Genomic DNA, 20,328 nt, shown 5'->3' with positions numbered 1-20,328 from the left:
CTACGGGATCTGTGGTTATATCTCCTCTTTCATTGCTGGCATCATTTTTTTGTTTTTTGTTTTTTTTTTTTTTTGAGACGGAGTCGCACTCTGTTGCCCAGGCTGGAGTGCAGTGGCGCGATCTCTGCTCACTGCAAGCTCAGCCTCCTGGGTTCATGCCATTCTCCTGCCTCAGCCTCCCGAGTAGCTGGGACTATAGGAGCCCACTACCACGTCCGGCTAATTTTTTTGTATTTCTAGTAGAAACGGGGTTTCACCATGTCAGCCAGGATGGTTTCGATCTCCTGACCTCGTGATCCACCCGCCTCGGCCTCCCAAAATGCTGGGATTACAGGCGTGAGCCACTGCACATTGCTGGCGTTCTTAACTTGAATCTACTCTATTATTTTAGCATCAGAAGATTATGAATTTTACTGATTGTATTAAAAAACAATTTTAAGCCAGGTGCGGTAGCTCAAGCCTGTAATCCCAGCACTCTGGGAGGCCAAAGCAGGCGGATCGCTTGAGGTCAGAAGTTTGAGACCAGCCTGGCCAACATGGTGAAACCTCATCTCTTCTAAAAATCCAAAAATTAGCCGGGTGTGGTGGCGTGCACCTGTAGTCCCAGCTACCTGTGGCAGGAGAATGGCTTGAACCCAGGAAGCGGAGGTTGCAGTGAGCCAAGATCACACCATTGCACTCCAGCCTAGGCATGGTGAGACTCCATCTCAAAAAAAAAAAAAAAATTAAATTGTATTGATTTTCTCTTTTCACTTTTATTGATTTCGTCTTTTACCTATTATTTCCTGTCCTCTGCGTGCTCTGATTTTATTTTGCTCTTTTTCTGGTTTCTTTAGGTGAATGCTTAAATTATTGATGTGAGACTTTTCTTCTTTTCTAATATATGCTTCTAACGCTGATTATTTCCCTCTTCACAATGCTTTATCTGTATCTTACCACGTTTTATATGTTTTATTTATATTTAGGTCTTTATTATTTTTAATTTCCCCCAAGATTATAACTCATGAGCTATTTAGAAGAATGCACTTCAATTTCCAAATGTTTGAGAACTTTCCTTTCCTTCCCATTTTTATGTAATTAAAGCTTATACTATAGACACATTAGATTAAAATTCAATTACACTTGTTTAGTTACATTGTATAGGTTGTTCAAGTATCATTGGAGCAAACTTTTCAAATATTAACTTTATGTAGTGGTTGTCAGTCTTTTGCACTTGTAGAGTGGCAAGTAAAAAATACCCTGAAAATATGGCCCTCAGGCCACTGGAGAAGCTCACAGAGACAGAAATAGTGGGAATTTTCTGAGTCCTCAGTGCTCATTACTTTCTAGGCCAGCACACAGGGATCCAACAAAGCCAGCATTAGTGTTCATTAAAGGGCAGTGGGATAGAAGGATGGAGAATGCCCTGGTATCACCTAGCTGGTTCTAATGACCCATGCAGGATCCCATGGTATAAGCTGGCTTGTAACATAACTCGTTCAAGACTCCTTCTGTGCATTAATGAGCGAATCTGTATTTGAACATGTTCACATGAACAGATTGGAAGAGACGATAAATTTACCATGAGCAATCCCTTTAGGATTGGTTTTAGGAACTTACTGATCCTGTATTCATCTTGGGCATTTGTCTGTTGTATTTGCTGTCACAGAATGTCTTTTAATCCCAAATACACTTCTACAGATCCATCCAATACAAGTCCCTAGTCGTGATCTTTGGAATGAAGTAATACATTTCAAAGAACATTAGAAGGAAGGACTATGGCAGGAGAGATGGAATTGGTCCTTCAGAGGACTGGGATGAAGATGAGAAATGAACCAGCATTAGGACAGCCTCAGTCTCAATACATTTGCCTAACATAAGTTCAAAGGGCACAGTTGTGTGCACAAAGTATCCTTGATGACATCATAACTCAGAATTCAGTAAAACAGCTCATCAGGTCCCTCACAGGGGGTGTGCTAGGGTGGTGGCCACTCTTGAGACTCTGTGCCCAGTGATGAAAAATAGTATGAAGGTTGTTTAAAAATGAAAAATAGAATTACCATACTATTCAACAATCTTACTTCTCAGTATATAACCTAAAGAATTAAAGGCAGGAGCTCAAAAAGATATTTGCACACCCATGTTTATTGCAGCATTATTCACAATAGCCAAGAGATAAAAGCAATCCAAATGACTTTGGTGGATGAAAGGATAAAATATGGTGTATATATGTGTATTTGTGTAAATATATATAAAGACTAAGCAGCCTTCAGAAAGAAGGAAACCATGTCACATGCTAGATAGAACATGGGTGAACCTCAAGAACATTATGCTAAGTGAAATAAGCCAATCACAAAAAGACAGATTTTTTTTTTTCATATGAAGTATTTAAAGTAGTCAAAATCACAGTAGTGGTTGCCAAGAGCTGGGAGTGGGAGTGGTGGTGGTGGGATTAGTGTTTAATATGTACAGAACTTTAGTTTTGGAAGATGAAAAATTTCTAAAGATTAAGAAGTAAGAATATACTTAACGTGTTAAGTATATTCACAATGATGTAAACATACTTAACATTACTAAACTGTATACTTTAAAATGTTTTAAATGATTTTTTTAAAAAGCAGCAGCATAGGAATAAATCTTCATGACCTAACACTAGTTCATGATTTCTTAAATATGACACCAAAAGCACAAGTAACAAAAGAACACATAGATAAATTGGACGTCATCCAAAGTAAAAAAGTTTTGTGCTTCAAAGAATACTGTCAAGAAAGTAGATGATGGCCAGGTGTGGTGGCTCAGGCCTGTAATCCCAGAACTTTGGGAGGCCGAGGCAGGCGGATCACGATTTCAGGAGTTCGAGACCAGCCTGGCCAACATGGCAAAACCCTGTCTCTATTAAAAATACAAAAATTAGCCGGGCGTGGTGACACATGCCTGTAATCCCAGCTACTGGGGAGGCTGAGGCAGGAGAATCCTTGAAACCAAAGGCAGAGGTTGCAGTAAGCCGAGATCATGCCACTGCACTCCAGCCTGGGCAAAGGAGTGAAACTCTGTCTCAAAAAAAAAAAGAGGCTGGGCACAGTGGCTCACGCCTGTAATCTCAGCACTTTGGGAGGCTGAGACAGGTGGATCACGAGGTCAGGAGATCAAGACCATCCTGGCTAACATGGTGAAACCCTGTCCCTACTAAAAATACAAAAAAAAAATTAGCCAGGTGTGGTGGCAGGCGCCTGTAGTCCCAGCTACTCGAGAGGCTGAGGCAGGAGAATGGCGTGAACCCGGGAGGTGGGGCTTGCAGTGAGCCGAGATCGCACCACTGCACTCCAGCCTGGGCAACAGAGCAAGACTCTGTCTCAAAAAGAAAAAAAGAAAGGACAACCCATGGAATGGGAGACTATTTCTGCAAATTATATCCTGTAAAGGATTTAAAAATATATCTATATAAATAAAATATATATTTTCTTTTTATTTTATATATAATATATATTTTTTCTTTTTCTTTATTTTATATATTTTATATATAATATATGTAATATATAACATATATAATATATTATATATAATATATATAACATATATAATATATTATATATAATATATATAATTATATATAATATATATGTAATTATATATATATTACATATATATATAATTCACATTAGCCAAAAAGTGAAAACAACCCAAATGTTCATCACCTGATGAATGAATAAGTTTCAGGATATCCACCAATGGAATATTATTCAGCAATAAAAAGGTTTGATGTAATGATAGATGCTAAAAACATGGATGAACCTTGGAAATATTTAAAGTAAAATAAGACAGGTGTGAAAGACATATATTGTATGATTCCATTCATATGCAAGTCCAGAGCATGTAAAGCTATATAGAAAGTCAGTTCGTGGTTATGTAGGCCTAGGATGTAGATCGGTGGGGGGCGGGGGGGTGATAGCTAAAGGACAAGGGTTTTTTTTTCTTCTTCATTTTTTGAGATGGAGTCTCACTCTGTCACCCAGGCTGGAGTGCAGCGGCACAATCTCGGCTCACTGCAACCTCTGCCTCTCCGGTTCAAGCGATTCTCCTGCTTCAGCCTCTCATGTAGCTGGGATCACATGTGTGCCACCATGCCCAGCTGATTTTTGTATTTTTAGTAGAGGCGGGGTTTCACCATGTTGGCCAGGCTGGTCTCGAACTCTGCACCTCAAGTTATTCACTCACCTCGGCCTCCCAAAGTGTTGGGATTACAGGCATGAGCCACTGCACCCAGCCTAGGGGTTTTCTTTTTGAGGTGATAAAAATGTTCTAAAGTTTATAGTGATGATGCTTGCAAATTCTATAAGTAGACTTAATGCAGTGATGGTTGCAAATTCTATAAATATATTTAATGTGGTGATGGTTGCAAATTCTATGAAAAACCCAAATTGTACAATTTCAATGAGTGAAAGCATGCTATGTGAATGTCTTCATAAAGGTTTTATTTAAAAAATGAGCAAACGGTAGAATGTTAACATGGCCCACGTCTATGTGGTGTCTATATTGGTTTCTATTATATGTTTTCTATGTGGTTGAAACATTCCTAATAAAATGTGCATAGTTTTTTAAAAAAGAAAACACATCAGTGGACGTGAATGCAGGATGTCTTATGAATGCTCACACAGAAGCTCCCATTCGTGAGGAATGCAGGGAAAAGCAGAAGATGGAGTAGGAGTTGGCATGGCCCAGCTAGCTCAGATGACACACGATGGTCCCAGTGGCATGACTTGGTTCGTGTGATTTGTGCTTTGGGGTTTTATTTTGGCACACTATAAAGGAGTAAAGCCTGTATACAGTCAGTTTCTGTCTATTCTAATGAAGGGCAAGGGGTTGAAGGGATTTACCTTGAGTAACCATCCACTTACATTGATTAGGAATCTTGTGATCCTATCATCACCCGTGAGATTTCTATGTTGTTTGTGTTTAATGTCAGAGAATATCTTTTAATCGCTCATACAGTTTATGCAAATACCGTATACATGATAAACGTCCCTACAACGTGATCTTTGGAATGAACTAAGACAAAGGAAATTCTGAGGAAGGACCATGGCATGAGAGGTGGAATTCATCCTTCCGAGGACTGAGATGAGGACGGAAAATGAACCATCGGTAAATACAACCTTAGTCCGGATACATTTGCCTAAAATGAGCTCAAAGGGCACAAGTGTGCAGACAAAGCATGCTCAATGACATCATAACTCAGAATTCAGTAAAACCCAGCGTATCAGCTCCCTCACAGGGAATGTGCCAGGGTGGGGGCCACTGTTGAGAGTCTGCACCCAGTAATGGTCAGGGACTCAGTGACAATGACTCTGGCAGCCCTGGCCGGGTATCAGCCGATTGGCCAGGAGGGGGCAGCCTGGCCCAGATCCCCCAAACCAGGTGACTCTCACTAACATTGCCCAGGGCACCAAGACCTGAAGGACATCATGGGATGCTGAAGTTAGAATCAAAGTGCAGCTACAAAAGGGCAGCCACCTGGAGCAAGTCCATCCTGGTAGCTGTCAGAAAGCACTGCCTGTTTACTAACGGGGGCCGGCCTTGCTCACATTGTCAGATGGAGTTTCTCAGGAGGCCATGGCTTCTTCAGGGATCTGTCGTCCAGTGGTGAAGGGAGTGGTTTCTGGAGGCAAACCTGCCCGGGGCCGCCCCAACTGCACTGGCTCCCAGAGAGTGACCTGGCTGCGTGAGCAGGGAGGCCAAACCCACCGAGAGCCTCAGCATACCCCCAGCACCTGCTGTGAGCAAGCTGCTTGGCTTCCCCAAGTGTGAATATGACGATGTCATGGGTGTTTACAGATTCCCTTGCACTGTGTCCCACAGCAGTCCTGGTTCACGTGTGATACACTGCACTTGGCATGGAGGTGTGCTGAGAGTCGTAAAGAGCCGAGCCTTTCTTCATTCTTTCCCATGGCTCTGATACAGTTTCCAGATACCAGTCAGGAAGGAAGTTCCTGAGATGATGGACCTTGTCCTAGTCACATAGGGCTGCTAGGACAAAGTGTCCTAGACTTGGTGGGTCGAGGGGCGGTGCGTATTAAGAAGCAAAATGTATTTGTCAGTCTGGAGGCTGGAAGTCCGACGTTAGGGTCACAGCAAGGTGAGGTTCTGGTGAGGGCTCTCTTCCTGGCTTGCAAATGGCTGCCTTCTCACTGTGTCCTCATGTCAGGGAGAGAGAGAGAGTGCTGGGATCTCTGCTTCTTACCATGGCCCTAATCCCATCATAAGGGCCCCATCCTCATGTTCTCTTCTAACCCTGAGTAACTCCCAAAGGCCCCATCTCCAAATACCATCATGTTAGGAGTTAGGGCTTCACCACAGGAACTGGGCAGGGGGGACACATGTTAAGTCCATCAGAGCCCCCCAGTCAGCCCCACTGTGCCTATTTAGGGGCAGGCTGTAGGGCTCAGGCAGGACACAGAGGTGAAGGAAGCATAGGTTCTGCCTCTTGGAAATGGCTCAGCCAAAACAAGGACAGGGACAGTGGGGCAGGAAACAGCTAGTGGGGTAAACCAGCAGAAGCCCCGAGGTGTCACTAAACCAAGGTATCACTTTCACACTTAGGTGAGGAAGTTGGCTGAGCACCCACACACACGCCAGAGTATGGACCACATTCCCTTCAAACATGGCTCACTTAACATTCCTAAACCCTGCAAAGGGGAGGTGTTACCTTGTCTCCTGAGGATGGCCCTGAATGTAGAGGAGTCACGGGAGCTGCCCACATCACCCACCAGTGACTCTTCACTCCCCACATTTTCCCCAAGGGCCTGTTGTGCCCTCAGCTGGGGAAGCCCTGCCGAGATAAACTCTCCTTCCCAAAGGCGAAAGCGGGTGGCAGGCCTCCGACACTGCCCACATGGAGCAGAAGGGATGGGGCAGAGAGGCATCTGTCTGGCTGACTGCTGTGTTCTGTGGGCAGATGGGACCAGAGAGAACCCAAACATGGCTCCCTTTGTCACTTGGCAGAGGGACCAGGCCGCCATATACCAGAGAGCTTTGCCCCATCAGCTTCTGCTGCTGGGCCAACTCCCAGCACCATGACCACAGCTCTGCATGCAGGCAGTGCTGGGACCAGTGCTCTGGCAGTCACAGTGGTCCTGAGCCAACAAGGGCCCTGAGGAGGAATCAGAACTCAGACTGTGGAGAAGAAGGTGTTGGCCAGGAGGGAACCAGGGCAGGTGCTGGGTCCTGTCCATGCTGGGATCTGAGATTCTGAGAGGTGGGTTAGGGGTAAGGGGGCAGAGGTCGGCCACATGGGGTGAGGGGAGTTCAGCAGAGATGGGGAGGACAGGACAACCTGGGAAAAAGCAGAGTATCCTCCCCAGCCTCAGTCCCTCTCCTGATGCAGTCCTCATCTCACTCATAGACTCCAGAAGTCTCCCTTCAGTGAACACCTGGCCCCCGACTCTCAGGGCACTTCCCAGACAGCCAGTGCCGCATCCCAGGCAGCCCCTGCTCTGCCCTTGGGGTCTGTGCCTGGCAGAAGGGCGACTGAGCCTCGGCCCCTCTCGGCCTGGGCCCCAGCTTCCCCTGGCCCTGGGACCAGCAGACACACCCACCTTGCGCCTGGCAGGCTGGTCATGCTTGTTCCCGTTGGTGATGGTGTGTTGGGAGGGAACTGTTTTAGATGCCAATGTAAATCTGTGTCTACATCAATTCCACACGAGTTCAGTCATCATATGGGAAGGGAATCATAGCTGTGGGGGGGCTCCATGCAAGACCCTGAGGGCCCCTGAAGCCATTCCTTGTGGCCACAGCAAGGAGCATCTGCTTCAACCAGTTGGACAAGACTCTCTCCTGCCTAGAAACAGGCAGAGGGACTTCCCCTGCTCTGCGCCCCTCGTCATATCCCAAACACACCCATGTGGACGGTCACCTCAACGTCTCCCCTCAGCCCAGTGCCCGTGCTCTTCCTGATGAGGGTTAAGCAGGAGCGGCCGCCTCTCCCCATGTCCATGTTGCAGGCAGCTGCCTTCTCCTCAGCTCCCACCGAGCAGAACAAAAGCCAGCCAGCTCTCTCCAACCCAGGATTTTCCAGGGATACTGATAATGATGGGAGGCCCCGAGAAGCCTCCCTAAAGCAGGCGGGGCCTTGTGAGTGGGTGGTGGGAGGGATCAGGGCTTCCTCAGCATCTGTCAGTCCCCGGAGCATCTGAAGGGGCCCCCTATACCAGGAGGAAAGAGTGGGGCCAGCCCCTGTGGGTTCCCAGTGCCTGGCCTCTCCCAGTTCCTCAGCCCTGAGGCCTCACAGACACCCTCCACAGAGCAGCACAGCGCCAAGGGCAGAGGCAGCAGCCCTGAGAGCATTTTCCAAAACAACTACATTTATTCACATTTACACAGAAGGCCCCCAAGGCACTGCTTCCCACCCCCCAGGCCCTCCCTTCTCGCCCTCCCCATTCAGCCACCCTCTCCCTCCCCTACCCTCCCCCCTTCCTGCCCTCCCCGTTCAGCCACCTTCTCCCTCCCCTCCCTCCCCTCCTTCCCCTACCCTCCAAAGCTAAGGCCCAGCAAGATCAGCACTGGAGGAGAAGCAGCCTTTGCTTTGGGGCACCGGGTGCCATGAGGGTCCGAGACTTCAGAGCCCCACTTTTGGGGACTGGCATCAGAGAGTCTGCCCCGTGGTGGCCCCTACTGGCTACAATGCCGCTTCTTCTTCCTCCTGGAGGCCAAGGGGTCACCCTTTCTCTTTTGAGACTGTGAGGGGCCACCCAGCCCCCAAGCCAGGGATTGCTCCCCAGAGACCCTGAGCCCAGGCCCTGGGTGCGGTGTCTTTTCAGCAGGGGATGGGCTTCCAAAGAGAGGTCGCTTCTTGGACTTACTGGCGGGAGAGGGTGCTGGGCTGAGGCCTCTTTTCTGAGCAGATGGAGACTGAAGAGCTCCCTGGGGTCCTCGCCCTCCTGGGCTGAGAAGGCCCGAGGAAGGGACAGGGCTCTGGGACAGCCTCCAGGGCCTCAGCCTGTGGTGGGAACCCACGACATAGACCATGCCAGGGAGTTCCGTCTCCTCACTTGACCCCTTAGCCAGCCCGTGTGACTCCTTGACAGGAGACTCTCCAGGGACACCCAAGGCGTCCTTGGTCCCCAGGCTGGGGAAGGTGGGTCTGTGGTCCTGGGGAGGAGAGGTTGGCCAGACAGCCTTCAGCCTGGGGGAATCCTGACATCCCAAAAGCACAGCAGGGTCTTCGGACCTGGCCATGCCAGTGCACACTCTGCCCTGTCCCTGAGGGTCCTGGGCAGCCGTCTGGGGTGGGGAGGTTTCCACGCTGACCCTTTGTTGGGGGTCAGGGACCTCTCTCGCTGCTCCTTGGCCAGCTGCAAACTTAGAAGGACTTGAGTCCAACCGGGCCATGCCATGTCGAGGGGCTGCCCTCCCACACCGTTTCTCCTTCGAGGACAGGAGGCGCTTCTCCACTAGCTGCGGAAGGAAAGGGGGCACTTACTGGCGCTGCCCCAGGTGTGAGCAGGGCCCAGAATGGTGGAGACCAGGGCACTTGGGTGGGAGGCAGGGAAGCCTGAGGCAGCTGGGCTTCGTGTCAAAGAGAGAGGGTGTGGATCTGCCGGGCATCCCGTTGGGCCTCACTGCAGCTTGCATCCTGACTCCCCTCCCTGGCTCCTCTCCATCCTACTCCCTCTGAACCTGCATCTTCCCACCCCGGAGTGGCTCCCCAAGAAGCTGAGCATCCCCAGCAGGGTGGGCTTAGACAATTGGGTGGGCCTTGTGTGCCGGGTCCCTCCTGCCCCTGGAGTACCTGGGTTCCCCTCCCTCCGCTGCTCTACCTGGTCAAGGGTGAGTCCTTCCTCCTGCTCCAGCTCCTGGCTTAGGGCCAAGAAATCCATCTGTGGATCTGGGGAAAGCAATTCTTCCAGGAATCGGGGGTGAATGACGGCCTCCACCTGGAAACAGAAGGAAGAAGGTGTGAACTTCCTGGGGAGGGAGTAACCTGGAGCCAAGGACACCCGGAGGAGATGCAGAAAGTGGGGAGGGCCCCATTCCCACCCTCCTGGGGCTGTTTCATATCATGGCGACCACCAGCTACACGCACAGACCACAGACCTCGTAGCATACACACATACAGACAGAGACACACAAACCACACACAGACACACAGACCCATGTACAACACAGGAAAAGACAGACACAGGTAACATACACACTCCACACTCACACCCACACAGACACACAAAGACACAGTAACAAATCACAGACACAAACACACAGCAACACACAGACACACACAGTCACATACACAGACACTCAAATCCATGGAAATACACATACTACTGAGTAGCTAAGGAACAGAGCTTAATTCCAAGGACCTGGAAATGCCACCCCCTGGAATCCTACAGACCACAGCACTCCAGGCAAGCCCACCTTGGTGACAAAGTCTTCCTGGGAACACAGCTTGTCAATGTAGCTCAGGAGGCCCGGGTCTGAGGTCATCCCGTCCTCTTCCTGCGGCTGCTCCACTTTGCCCTTTTCCCGTTGTCCCTCAGGCTCCCCTGTGTCCCCAGGGTGAGACCCCAGCAGCTCCTCCATGATGTCCACATACTCCTGCACCACTTCAGGGGGGATCTCCTCAGGGACCTTGGTCTCTGCTGGCCTCTGGGGCCTGGGTGGTGGCAGGTGGGCCTTGGTCTCCGCTGGCCTCTGGGGCCTGGGTGGTGGCAGGTGGGCCTTGGTCTCCGCTGGCCTCTGGGGCCTGGGTGGTGGCAGGTGGGCCTTGGTCTCCGCTGGCCTCTGGGGCCTGGGTGGTGGCAGGTGGGCCTTGGTCTCCGCTGGCCTCTGGGGCCTGGGTGGTGGCAGGTGGGCCTTGGTCTCCGCTGGCCTCTGGGGCCTGGGTGGTGGCAGGTGGGCCTTGGTCTCTGCTGGCCTCTGGGGCCTGGGTGGTGGCAGGTGGGCCTTGGTCTCCGCTGGCCTCTGGGGCCTGGGTGGTGTCAGGTGGGCCTTGGTCTCCGCTGGCCTCTGGGGCCTGGGTGGTGGCAGGCAGGCAGTCGGGGCCTTGGGGCCATCCTTGCTGGGAAGGTACACTGAGGCAGAGAGGGAGGAGGATGGGTGTGGTGAGGGCCGCTCCTCCTGCCTGCACCACACAGGGGAGGGCAGGGCTTGGGGATGTGAAGTGGGTCCCAGCTGGGTCAGGACCACCTGAACCACAGCGCCCCGGAGGAGACGCCGCAGGAGGGGCACATCTGAGACAGCATCGCTTGGGAGGAAGTTTGGAGCCACCGATATGCCGTGTACTCTCCCCGCTCATCCCTGCTTCCTGGGCAGAGCATATGTGGAGTTTTGGACAGGCAAGGGGAGAGAGTAAGTAGGAAACTTGACCGAGTCAATACCCTGCTTCGTGATCACAGGCCACCCATGAAATAGGTATTGACCTGGTCAATACCCAACATACACTCCCGGAAGCTGTCCTGTTGGAGGGAGCAAATCCCCCTCTTGAAGGGAAGCATGGGGTGTGGGGACAGTGGCCTCCCTTGGCCCCTTTGGCCTTTGCCATGGCTCCTGTGGGAATGTGGGAAGCTGTACCTGGCTGCTTGACCACCTCAGGGGCAGGGGGTCCTCGAGGTTCAAGCCTCGGCGGGGCTGGAGGAGGCAGGCCCTGGGGCCCCTTCATCCACTGCGATTTCTGAATCTGCATCTCCTCCTCAGCCTCAAACTCCAGGAACCTGGGGGTGAAGGAGGCCCAGGCTGTGCTGAGAGGGTCCAGGCCCCCTCCCCCCAGGACCAGGCAGCAGCCGAGGGCAGGGATGGGAGGGAGTGCCTCCGGCGGGCTGTCCAGGCCCTCACTGGGACCCATCCCCCAGTCCCAGGAGGGAGCTGCTCCCAGAGTTCTGGGCTCACCCTCCCTCACCCGGCCCCTGCAGAGCCCATGGCATCAATGGGGCTTCCTGACTCAAGTCAGGACCACAAGGTCCAGGAGGGTCCCGGGAACCCCTCCTCCAGGTATCAGCTGGCCGGGGGTGGGGTTGATGGCAGAAGGCGTCAGGGATGATGCCCAGATGCAGGAGTCCTGAGGCTGGGACTGTGGGCCCCTGAAGGATAACCCAGGGACACGAGGCCCGGGAGACCCCTGGTCAGGAGGAAGCAAAAGCTGAGCCCAGAGGACAGGGCCCGTTTCCCCTGAGGCTGCTGTCTGTCTGTCTTCATGGACGGTTCTGCCCAGGAGCAAAGGCAGTCAGGCCAGAGAGGGGTCTCATGGTGTCCCAGGTACAGGTCTCCCCTGACCCAACTCCCTGGCCAGGCTGGGATGGGAGAAAACCGACTTCTGGCCACTGCTGTGAGGAGCCTGCCCCCCACTCTGTCTTTAGTCACTAGCGCCCCTTCTCCCCATCCCCACAGCTGGAGGAGACCCCCTTTGGGCTGCGATGCTGGCTGCTCCCGCCATGACCCTCAGTGTCAAGGCAGCGGTTGGCCCCAGGCCAGGCAGGGGGTGCTTCCCAAGAGGGCAGGACAGAGACCCCAGAGCACTCTAGGTGGCAGGAGCAGCTTCCTGAGGGAGCCAGGGGCCCAGGGCATCCTGTGTTTGTCCACACCCTCCTCATGCTCCACGCTGAGAAGCCACCACGGCCACCGGGCCTCTGTCATTCACTCTCACCCCGCCACACGGGCCCTGCCCCCAGGACCCCAGACTCACTTTTCCGCCATCTCGTAGAAGATCTTCCGGTCAAAGTTGCTCGTGTGCTGCCATTCCCGCATGGCCCGCCACAGTCCCTCCTCCAGCGTCATGGTGGGCTTCCGCCGGGCCAGGGATCGGAGAACTGGGCTGTAAACCAGTGCAGTCAGTCCCAGTCTGTAAGCCCACCCTCCATCCCGAGCCCACCTGGTCCCAACACCTGGCTCCTGTCCTCCCCACACCTGTCCTGCCATCTGTCCCTGTCCTGTTCTCCCCCATGTGGGCTCCTCAGCCTCCAGGACACACCCCCAAGATCCAACATCAACAGAAGCCACTGAGTGGCCTCTCCGACTGCCCCTCAAGTCCTCGGTGTTATGATGTTGACAAGTGAACTCAGTGCTATGGGTGGAACATGTGTGTCCCCAACATTCCTGTGCTGAAGCCCTCAGTGCCAGTGTGTCAGTATTTGGAGGCAATCAGGGTTAGAGCAGGTCATGAGCGTGGGTCCCAGTCATGGAATCCGAGCTCTGATAAGGGCAGGAGGAGACACCAGGGCCCTTGCTCTCAGCCACAAGAGCACACAGCCAGAGGCAGCTCTCTCCAGCCAGGAAGAGGGCCCTGACCAGACACCCAATCCGCTGTCACCTTGATCTGGGACTTCTGGCCTCTGGAACTGGGAGACATGAATGTGTCTTGATAAAGCACCCAGTCTATGGGATTCGTTACGGCAGAGCCTGAGCTGACTGAGACACCATGCACACAGAATGACCTGGGAGCGAGGGTTAAAGTGCAGGTTCCTGGGCCACAGGACTGAGCATTTAACCAGCTTCCTGGGGACTCTGGAGCAAGGCAGCCCCTGGGGACACAGCCTCAGGGTCCTGGAGCTTGAGGAGCAGGAGCACACGTCCAGAACCAAAGCAGAGCGGTGTCCAAGCCACTGCAAGCAGCCAGGCACAGCTTCCCACATTCCCACAGGAGCCAAGGCAAAGGCCTGTGAGCCCGGGGCGGCTACACTCCAAGAATCAGGGTCCCCAGTGCACCGGGACTCCACTCCAAGGGGGGATGCAACCAGTTCCAGGGTGTGGGGGCAGCGAGACTGTTGGGGAGGAAGATGGGGCCGCCTTCACCTACACCCCAGGCAGGGGACTCCCCTAGGGGAACGGCCAGTGTGTTGCACGGTGGATATGCTCAAGCTCCTGTTTGCTCATCAGCGGGAAACACAGGGTCACAGAGGTGCCGCGGGGTGGAGAGAGGCAGGGACTGGGAATGAAACCACAAACTCTCCCAGATGCTGATGTTGCTGCCTCACAGTCACCACAGTCCACGGCTCTGGGCTGCTGGGCTCGTGGTGCACTCAGAGCTATCACTGGAGCCCGTGGCTTTGGGGAGCACTCTCCTAGATGGCCTAGTCCTGATAATGGTAGTAATGGGGACAGTAATCATAATTGCTGTCATGTAATGTGTCATAGTATGTGCCAGGCACTGTGCTACGTATGTCATATGTGAGCTCAAGTCATCTCTTTGCCATCCTCTGAATGAAGCACCATTGTCCTTTTTTCTAGGGGGGATTGACGGTGAAGATGCAAATACCTGCCCAGCATCGACCCTAGTGCGGGTCCCAAGACCATCCCCCTGTGCAGGCTCCACCACCGCTGTGCTAACTGGACCGCGGCAGAAGAGTATGGGTGTGTGCCAGGTTTCTGCTGGGCCCTGCAGCTCCTCCCCCCAGCCCCATGTGATGTGCCCCTGGCCATTGACACTCAGTTCGAGGGAAGGCACTGGGGTGTACACTCAAAGACCTAAACCCAGGGTGGGTGCGGTGGCTCACGTCTGCAATCCCAGCACTTTGGGAGGCTGAGGCGGGTGGATCACAAGGCCAGGAGTTCAAGACCAGCCTGCTTAACATAGTGAAACCCCGTCTCTACTAAAAAATACAAAAAAATTAGCCGGGCATGGTGGCGGGCGCCTGTAATCCCAGGTACTTGGGAGGCTGAGGCAGGAGAATCGCTTGAACCCAGGAGGCAGAGGTTGCGGTGAGCCAAGATCGCACCATTGCACTCCAGCCTGGGTGACAGTGCGAGACTCCATCTCAAACAAACAAACAAAAAAGACCTAAACCCAAACCGTGGCTCACGTCACACCAAGAACCCTCTCTGACCTGGGTCTTCTGTAAACATGGTTGTGAAAATTATTGAAAGTAAAAGCCGGGCACAGTGGCTCATGCCTGCAATCGCAGCACTTTGGGAGGCCGAGGCGGGAGAATCACCAGGGCAGGAGATTGAGAGCATCCTGGCTAACATGGTGAAACCCCGTCTCTACTAAAAATACAAAAAAATTAGCCGGGCATGGTGGCGGGCACCTGTAGTCCCAGCTACTCGGGAGCCTGAGGCAGGAGAATGATGTGAACCTGGGAGGTAGAGCTTGCAGTGAGCCGAGATTGCGCCACTGCTCTCCACCCTGGGCGACAGAGTGAGATTCCATCTCAAAAAAAAAAAAAAAAAGAAAAGAAAAGAAAAGAAAGTAAGTATTGGGGCAGGGCATGATGGCTCATGCCTGTAATCTCAGCACTTTGAGAGGCTGAGGCGGGCAGATCACCTGAGGTCGGGAGTTCAAGACCAGCCTGACCAACATGGAGAAACCCTATCTCTACGAATACAAAATTAGCCTGGCATGGTGGCACATGCCTGTAATCCCAACTACTCAGGAAGCTGAGGCAGCAGAATCACTTGAACCCGGGAGGCAGAGGTTGTGATGAGCTGAGATCACGCCATTGCACTCCAGCCTGGGCAACAAGAGTGAAAGTCCATCTCAAAAAAATAAAAAAAAAAAAAAATTAAGGATTGGCTGGACTCACGGGACAGTGACAGGCAGTTGACATGAGGCCCCTGACAGTCTGTCCTGAGCCGCAGCCAGATTAATGTTGCTGAAAATGTACCTTCCCATAGCACAACCCATCACCCTCACAAGCACCCTGCAAGCTCCCCTGAACAGTGTGACCTCCTGTCCATCCAGCAGCCTCTTTATGAGTGAGCTGCAGGACAAGCTCTGGCGCCCCGAGGACACTCACATGAGGAAGCAGGAAAGCGCTTCAGTGTCAGGACTCTGGGGAAGGTGCCTCCGGGCCAGGGGCTTGTAGTGCTGCCAGAGTCGGAAGTTCTCATAGACACTCTTGGGTTTACAGGAGTCGTCCGGCGGGGCCTTGGCCTGGGAGGGAGCCAGGCTGCCCTCTCCATGAGCCCCTTGTGGCCATGGCCCAGCGTTCCCTGGGGACACGATGGGGGCCACCTGGGCAGCCGGTGGTGGTGGTGGAAGAGGAAGTCCATGGGACCAGCCTCCCTCACAGGCCTGGGTGCCCCCAACCACCTGGGCAGATGTAATGGGCACCCCAGGAGCAGCTGCCAGGAGTAGGGGAGGTGGACACATGACACCTCCACAGAGGGTGCCTGGAGCCTGCCAGACGAGGGGGGCCTGAGTTAGAATCAAGGTCTGTGCCTGAGGGGGCTTCACAGGCCCCACTTCTGTCCTCATCTGGACAAAGACGTTGGAAGCCCCGGCCCCACTTGGGCCGCGGCCATCCTGTCCTGCCACTAGATGGGTGCTGGGGAAGGCAGAGGGCACCAGAGGGCCGGCTGGAGGAACCACTGCAGTCACGAAGGGCGGCCTGTGTGCTGGGCTGGGAGCGGGTGTGGCAAAGGGCAGAGCCGTGAACACAGACAGGGAGGTGCCAGGGTTCACGGTCACGCCGGGTCCCAGCACTGGGTATGCTGTGGAGACAAAGGAAAGAGGTGAATGAGCTGGGGTCTCCAGGTCCACACTAGTCACTGGGGAATCAGGGGAGTCCCAACAGCTGAGGGCATGTGACAGGGAAACTCTGCAGGTTGCAAGTGTCCCTGAGTGTGCATCAGATGCTCTGTTCCTCCACGGCAGAGTCGCTCCACTAGAGAGCCTGGCGCCAGTCACCAAGACTCCCTGACCCTTGTCTGCCAAGAAGAAACAGCCAAGCCTTTGCTGTCTCTGAGGGTCTCCCTCGGGTGTCCCTGGCAGACTGCACCAGCCTCACAGGCATCTCCCAAGCCATGGGTCAGGGATGAGTCTCTCGGTGGCTTGGTGGCTCTCAGTGTGCTCAGCAGCAGGTGAGGGGCCTACCCCAGGGCAGTGCTCGGCATTCAGAAGGCCGACAGGAAACCAGAAGTTTCCGAATATTATGGCCCCATCTCCTCTTCAGTCTTCCTTTCCCTGAAGCTCTTGTAAACCCCTTTCTTTCCTAGCTCAACACAACAAAAGAAAACCACTGGATAGGCCGGGCGTGCTGGTTCATGCCTGTCATCCCAGCACTTTGGGAGGCCCAGGCGGGTGGATCACCTGAGGTCAGGAGTTGAAGACCAGTCTGGCCAACGTGGTGAAACCCCGTCTCTACTAAAATACAAAAATTAGCTGATGGTGCGTGCCTGTAATCCCAGCTACTCAGGAGGCTGAGACAGGAGAATTGCTTGAACCGAGGAGGCAGAGGCTGCAGTGAGCCGAGATCGTGCCACTTCATTCCAGCCCGGGTGACAGAGCGAGACTCCGTCTCAAAAAAAAAAAAAAAAAAAAAAAAAAGCACTGGATGGAAACTTGCCCAAGCCAGCGCCCTAGGAACCCTGAAGATAACCCATAACACATCATGCCCAGCATGCAAGTGATTGTCCTGGCACCACCCACACAAGTGTTAAATAGGGGTCAGATTCAGGCCACCCATTCCTCAGTGCTCAGTGGTCCCAGCTGCCACTCAGGAAGCTCAGTTCCCAGGGAGCAGATCTGAGAAGCAGTGGTGGAGTCCCCTGAGATATTGTCATTGTGTAGCCAGCAACAGCTGCACATGACTAGAACACAGCCAGCAAATGGTGAGCAGCAGGGCTATCAGGGGAGGTGTCTAGGGATTTTCTTTTTTTTCTTTTTTTTTTTTTTGAGACGGAGTCTCGCTCTGTCACCCAGGCTGGAGTGCAGTGGTGCGATCTCAGCTCACTGCAACCTCTGCCTCCCAGGTTCAAGCACTTCTGCCTCAGCCTCCTGAGTAGCTGGGATTACAGGCGCCCGCCACCATGCCCAGCTAATTTTTGTATTTTTAGTAGAGACGGGGTTTCACCATATTGGTCAGGCTGGTCTTGAACTCCTGACCTCGTGATCCACATGTCTTGGTCTCCCAAAGTGCTGGGATTACAGGCGTGAGCCACCGCGCCCGGCCAGGGATTTTCACAGCTGCTAGTCATGTTACACTAAATAGTGGGACAGGGAGCCCATCTCTGGTCCTTCTCCTTTGAGCTCCCAGTAACTGAACGTAGGGACCAACGAAGAACCAGGGGTCCTTGGGCCACAGGCCAGGTGAGGCAAAGTTGTCTGGAACTCATCCCTGTTCACTAGGACCTCATGCAGTCTCTAGTCAAGGGGAATAAGGGATACAGCACATGCACCTCATCAGTCAGGACACACATCCTCATTTGAATAATAATAATAATAGGACTGTCTTCCTATTTGTGTGCTACTCTCCTTCCTCTACTGAAAAGGAAACCAGCCTTTTCAGACCCTTCCACTGAGAACCAGCAAGAATCCACACCTGTCGCCCATTCATGAGGTAGTATAAATGGAACAGGAGCAAATTCTTCACCTCCACAGTAACACAAAGTACAGAGGACGGGCCATGAGCTAGCTGACGAGAGGAAGTGGGTCTGAAGACCTGAGCTTCCACCAAAGGGCAAACAATTCAGAACAACTCAGGAAACCCAGGCCCTGTGTTGCCTGAACTTCCCCATTCTGCCCCCACCCCTGTTAAATCAAAGCCAACAGCTACCTGAACTGACGGAGAAGCCATCTCTGGGGAGGAAGCTGAGAGGCTCTGGGCTGTGGCAGTTACAGTGGCCCCCAGCCTTGCCCACCCAGAGGCTGTCACTACATGCTCTGTCACAGCCAACCCACCCAACAGTTTTCTGGCTGAGACCACTTCTCCCCACTCCTCTCTAAGAACTAGAAAACTCCAGTCCAAATCCCTCTAAACGCTATGGAAGGGCACCTTCCAGGTGCCTGAAGACATGGCACAGGGCTCAGGCTTGCCCATCATTCTCCCTGGGCCACCAGCACAACACGATCCCACCACTCCCTATAAACACAATGACGTGACCTGTTCCCCTCTAGAAAGGATCAACTCATCCTCTCCATCCTTTCCACTACACGGTGTATTCCCCCAGGCATCTTGGTCCGCCTCTATGGAGCCCTCCTCCCTAACCACAGACTCAGGGTGCCATGGCCATCCCCAGGTGTGATGTCCTTGGGGACATCCAGTGCTCCCTCCCTCAATATCAGCTCTATAAGCTGTCCCCAGGGACAGTTCAAATTTGAATTCCCAAGGAGTTGAGGCAAGGCAGACTCGGATAATGCCCCATCCCTACAGGCTCACCTCCATTTGAAGCCATCCCCTCAGGCTGGGCACTGACCACCACTGTCTGGCAGCTTCCGCAATGAAAAAAGTCAAGGGCAGGACCCAGAGAGTGACCTGACTCAGCAGATCCTCCTGAGTCCAAGTGGAGCAGGGATAATTTGCATATAAACAGGTTTGGAACACAGGACCCCAGACATTCTGCAGAGGGGGAGGGGCAGTGGGCAGCCGGGCTTGGCGGGGGTGGGGGACATTCTGTGAAGGGCTCTGGCCAGTAGGCAAGAACCTGAGGTTCCCTTCCAACTGGACGGCAGCAACACAGACAGTGTGCGCCTCTTTAGGCAACTTTTAAATTGTCCTTCTGACTCACAGCAAAAGCTTCTACCTGATGTCCCCTTTACTTCCATTCTTTATCAACAGACCTACTTTTGTGCCAATCAACCCATGCTTCTTCCCACTTTGGCTCTTTCCCACTCTTGATGAATTTCAACAGGGGCCACACTTACTTAACAAAATTCAGAACACGTTTTCAGTCTGAGAAACACAGGGGTTCTTAGGAAGGCAAGGGGACTGAGTGTTTGAAATCAGAATGGCCTCAGCTGATCCAGGCTATTAGGTGGCTGTGTGCTCATCATTGTTTAGGAAGCAGTCTTTGTGCCCCCAGGTCATGTATGTTGCTGGAATCTGTCCACACCAGTAGGCCAGCCTTACTTCCCGTCCCCTTTCTTAGGAAGACTCGGTCCAGGAAAGAGTGGCTATGTGACCTACAGCACCGAGACCAGAAATCCTTTCATTTTGTTTCCCAGCATATTGTGCTGGTGTTAAATGTTTATTTTGTATCTTTTACATGATTTTAACTTAACTAAGCAATACTTTTGCATGGTTCCAAATTCAAATTGTGCACAGTGGAATAGGCAATGACCAGCCTTCCTCCCACCTCTTTTCTCTGGCCACCACATTGTCTTTCCTGGAGGAAATAGGTGTTATCTGATTCTTTTTCATCTTTCCAGAGATATATTATGCAATCAAAAGCATAATGAAGCTATTTTTGCTGTCTAAAAATATTTTCAGTTTTTTGGGGGTAAAAATTAATATATTAATATGTTCTAGAATTCTTCTGATATTTGCAGTGACTGTATTTGTCCCAGTAATGTGGTTCCTCTCTTTATTTCTGTAGGTAAATTGCTAGAATGAGATGTTGGACTGTTTTTTAAAATTAAAAATACATGAAAGAACATAGTGGCCAGATTTAGCAAGTATGAATAAAGAATACCAAGTGGAATTTGAATTGAAG

The 20,328-nt window shown here is 52.3% G+C and overlaps 2 protein-coding genes across 6 annotated transcripts in view; one reads left to right on the top strand and one right to left on the bottom strand.

The window, feature by feature from the left end:
• Positions 1–20,328, top strand: part of LOC134807728 (major facilitator superfamily domain-containing 14C-like) — a 132,489-nt gene that overhangs the window by 81,012 nt on the left and 31,149 nt on the right. Inside the window, exons 5-6 of one of the 5 annotated variants that reach the window (XR_010148887.1) lie at positions 4,969–5,118; positions 14,188–14,315. The exons of 1 other annotated variant lie outside the window; for it this stretch is intronic. Coding sequence is in view for 3 of the 4 variants with exons in the window: in XM_063788452.1 (XP_063644522.1) it covers positions 4,571–4,604 (34 nt within the window). In the remaining variant the exon portion in view is untranslated. Of the gene's footprint in view, positions 1–440; positions 548–4,570; positions 4,684–4,968; positions 5,119–14,187; positions 14,316–20,328 lie in introns of those variants that run through there. 3 more of the 5 variants (XM_063788455.1, XM_063788452.1, XM_063788454.1) reach the window with 3 other exon arrangements.
• LOC112204398 (NUT family member 2G-like) lies at positions 8,320–19,276 on the bottom strand. Its single transcript, XM_024345798.3, has 7 exons — positions 19,056–19,276; positions 15,693–16,389; positions 12,647–12,775; positions 11,539–11,678; positions 10,384–11,039; positions 9,789–9,905; positions 8,320–9,426 (listed from the first exon to the last, which is right to left on the bottom strand). Exons 1-7 carry the CDS (start codon positions 19,069–19,071, stop codon positions 8,641–8,643), a joined length of 2,541 nt encoding a protein of 846 aa, XP_024201566.3. The 5' UTR covers positions 19,072–19,276; the 3' UTR covers positions 8,320–8,640.

The sequence above is a fragment of the Pan troglodytes genome, chromosome 11 (genome assembly GCF_028858775.2).
Source record: "Pan troglodytes isolate AG18354 chromosome 11, NHGRI_mPanTro3-v2.0_pri, whole genome shotgun sequence".
Taxonomy (NCBI): Eukaryota; Metazoa; Chordata; class Mammalia; order Primates; family Hominidae; genus Pan; species Pan troglodytes.
Note: the sequence above shows the minus strand (reverse complement) of the source record. Positions and strands in the feature narration are given on the sequence as shown.

Coding starts and splice junctions, on each gene's coding strand:
- LOC112204398 (XM_024345798.3), bottom strand. Junction 9,906..10,383: donor AGGAAGACTTTGTCACCAAG/GTGGGCTTGCCT, acceptor TTCTGTTTCCAG/GTGGAGGCCGTCATTCACCC. Junction 9,427..9,788: donor AAGGACTCACCCTTGACCAG/GTAGAGCAGCGG, acceptor TTCCTTCCGCAG/CTAGTGGAGAAGCGCCTCCT.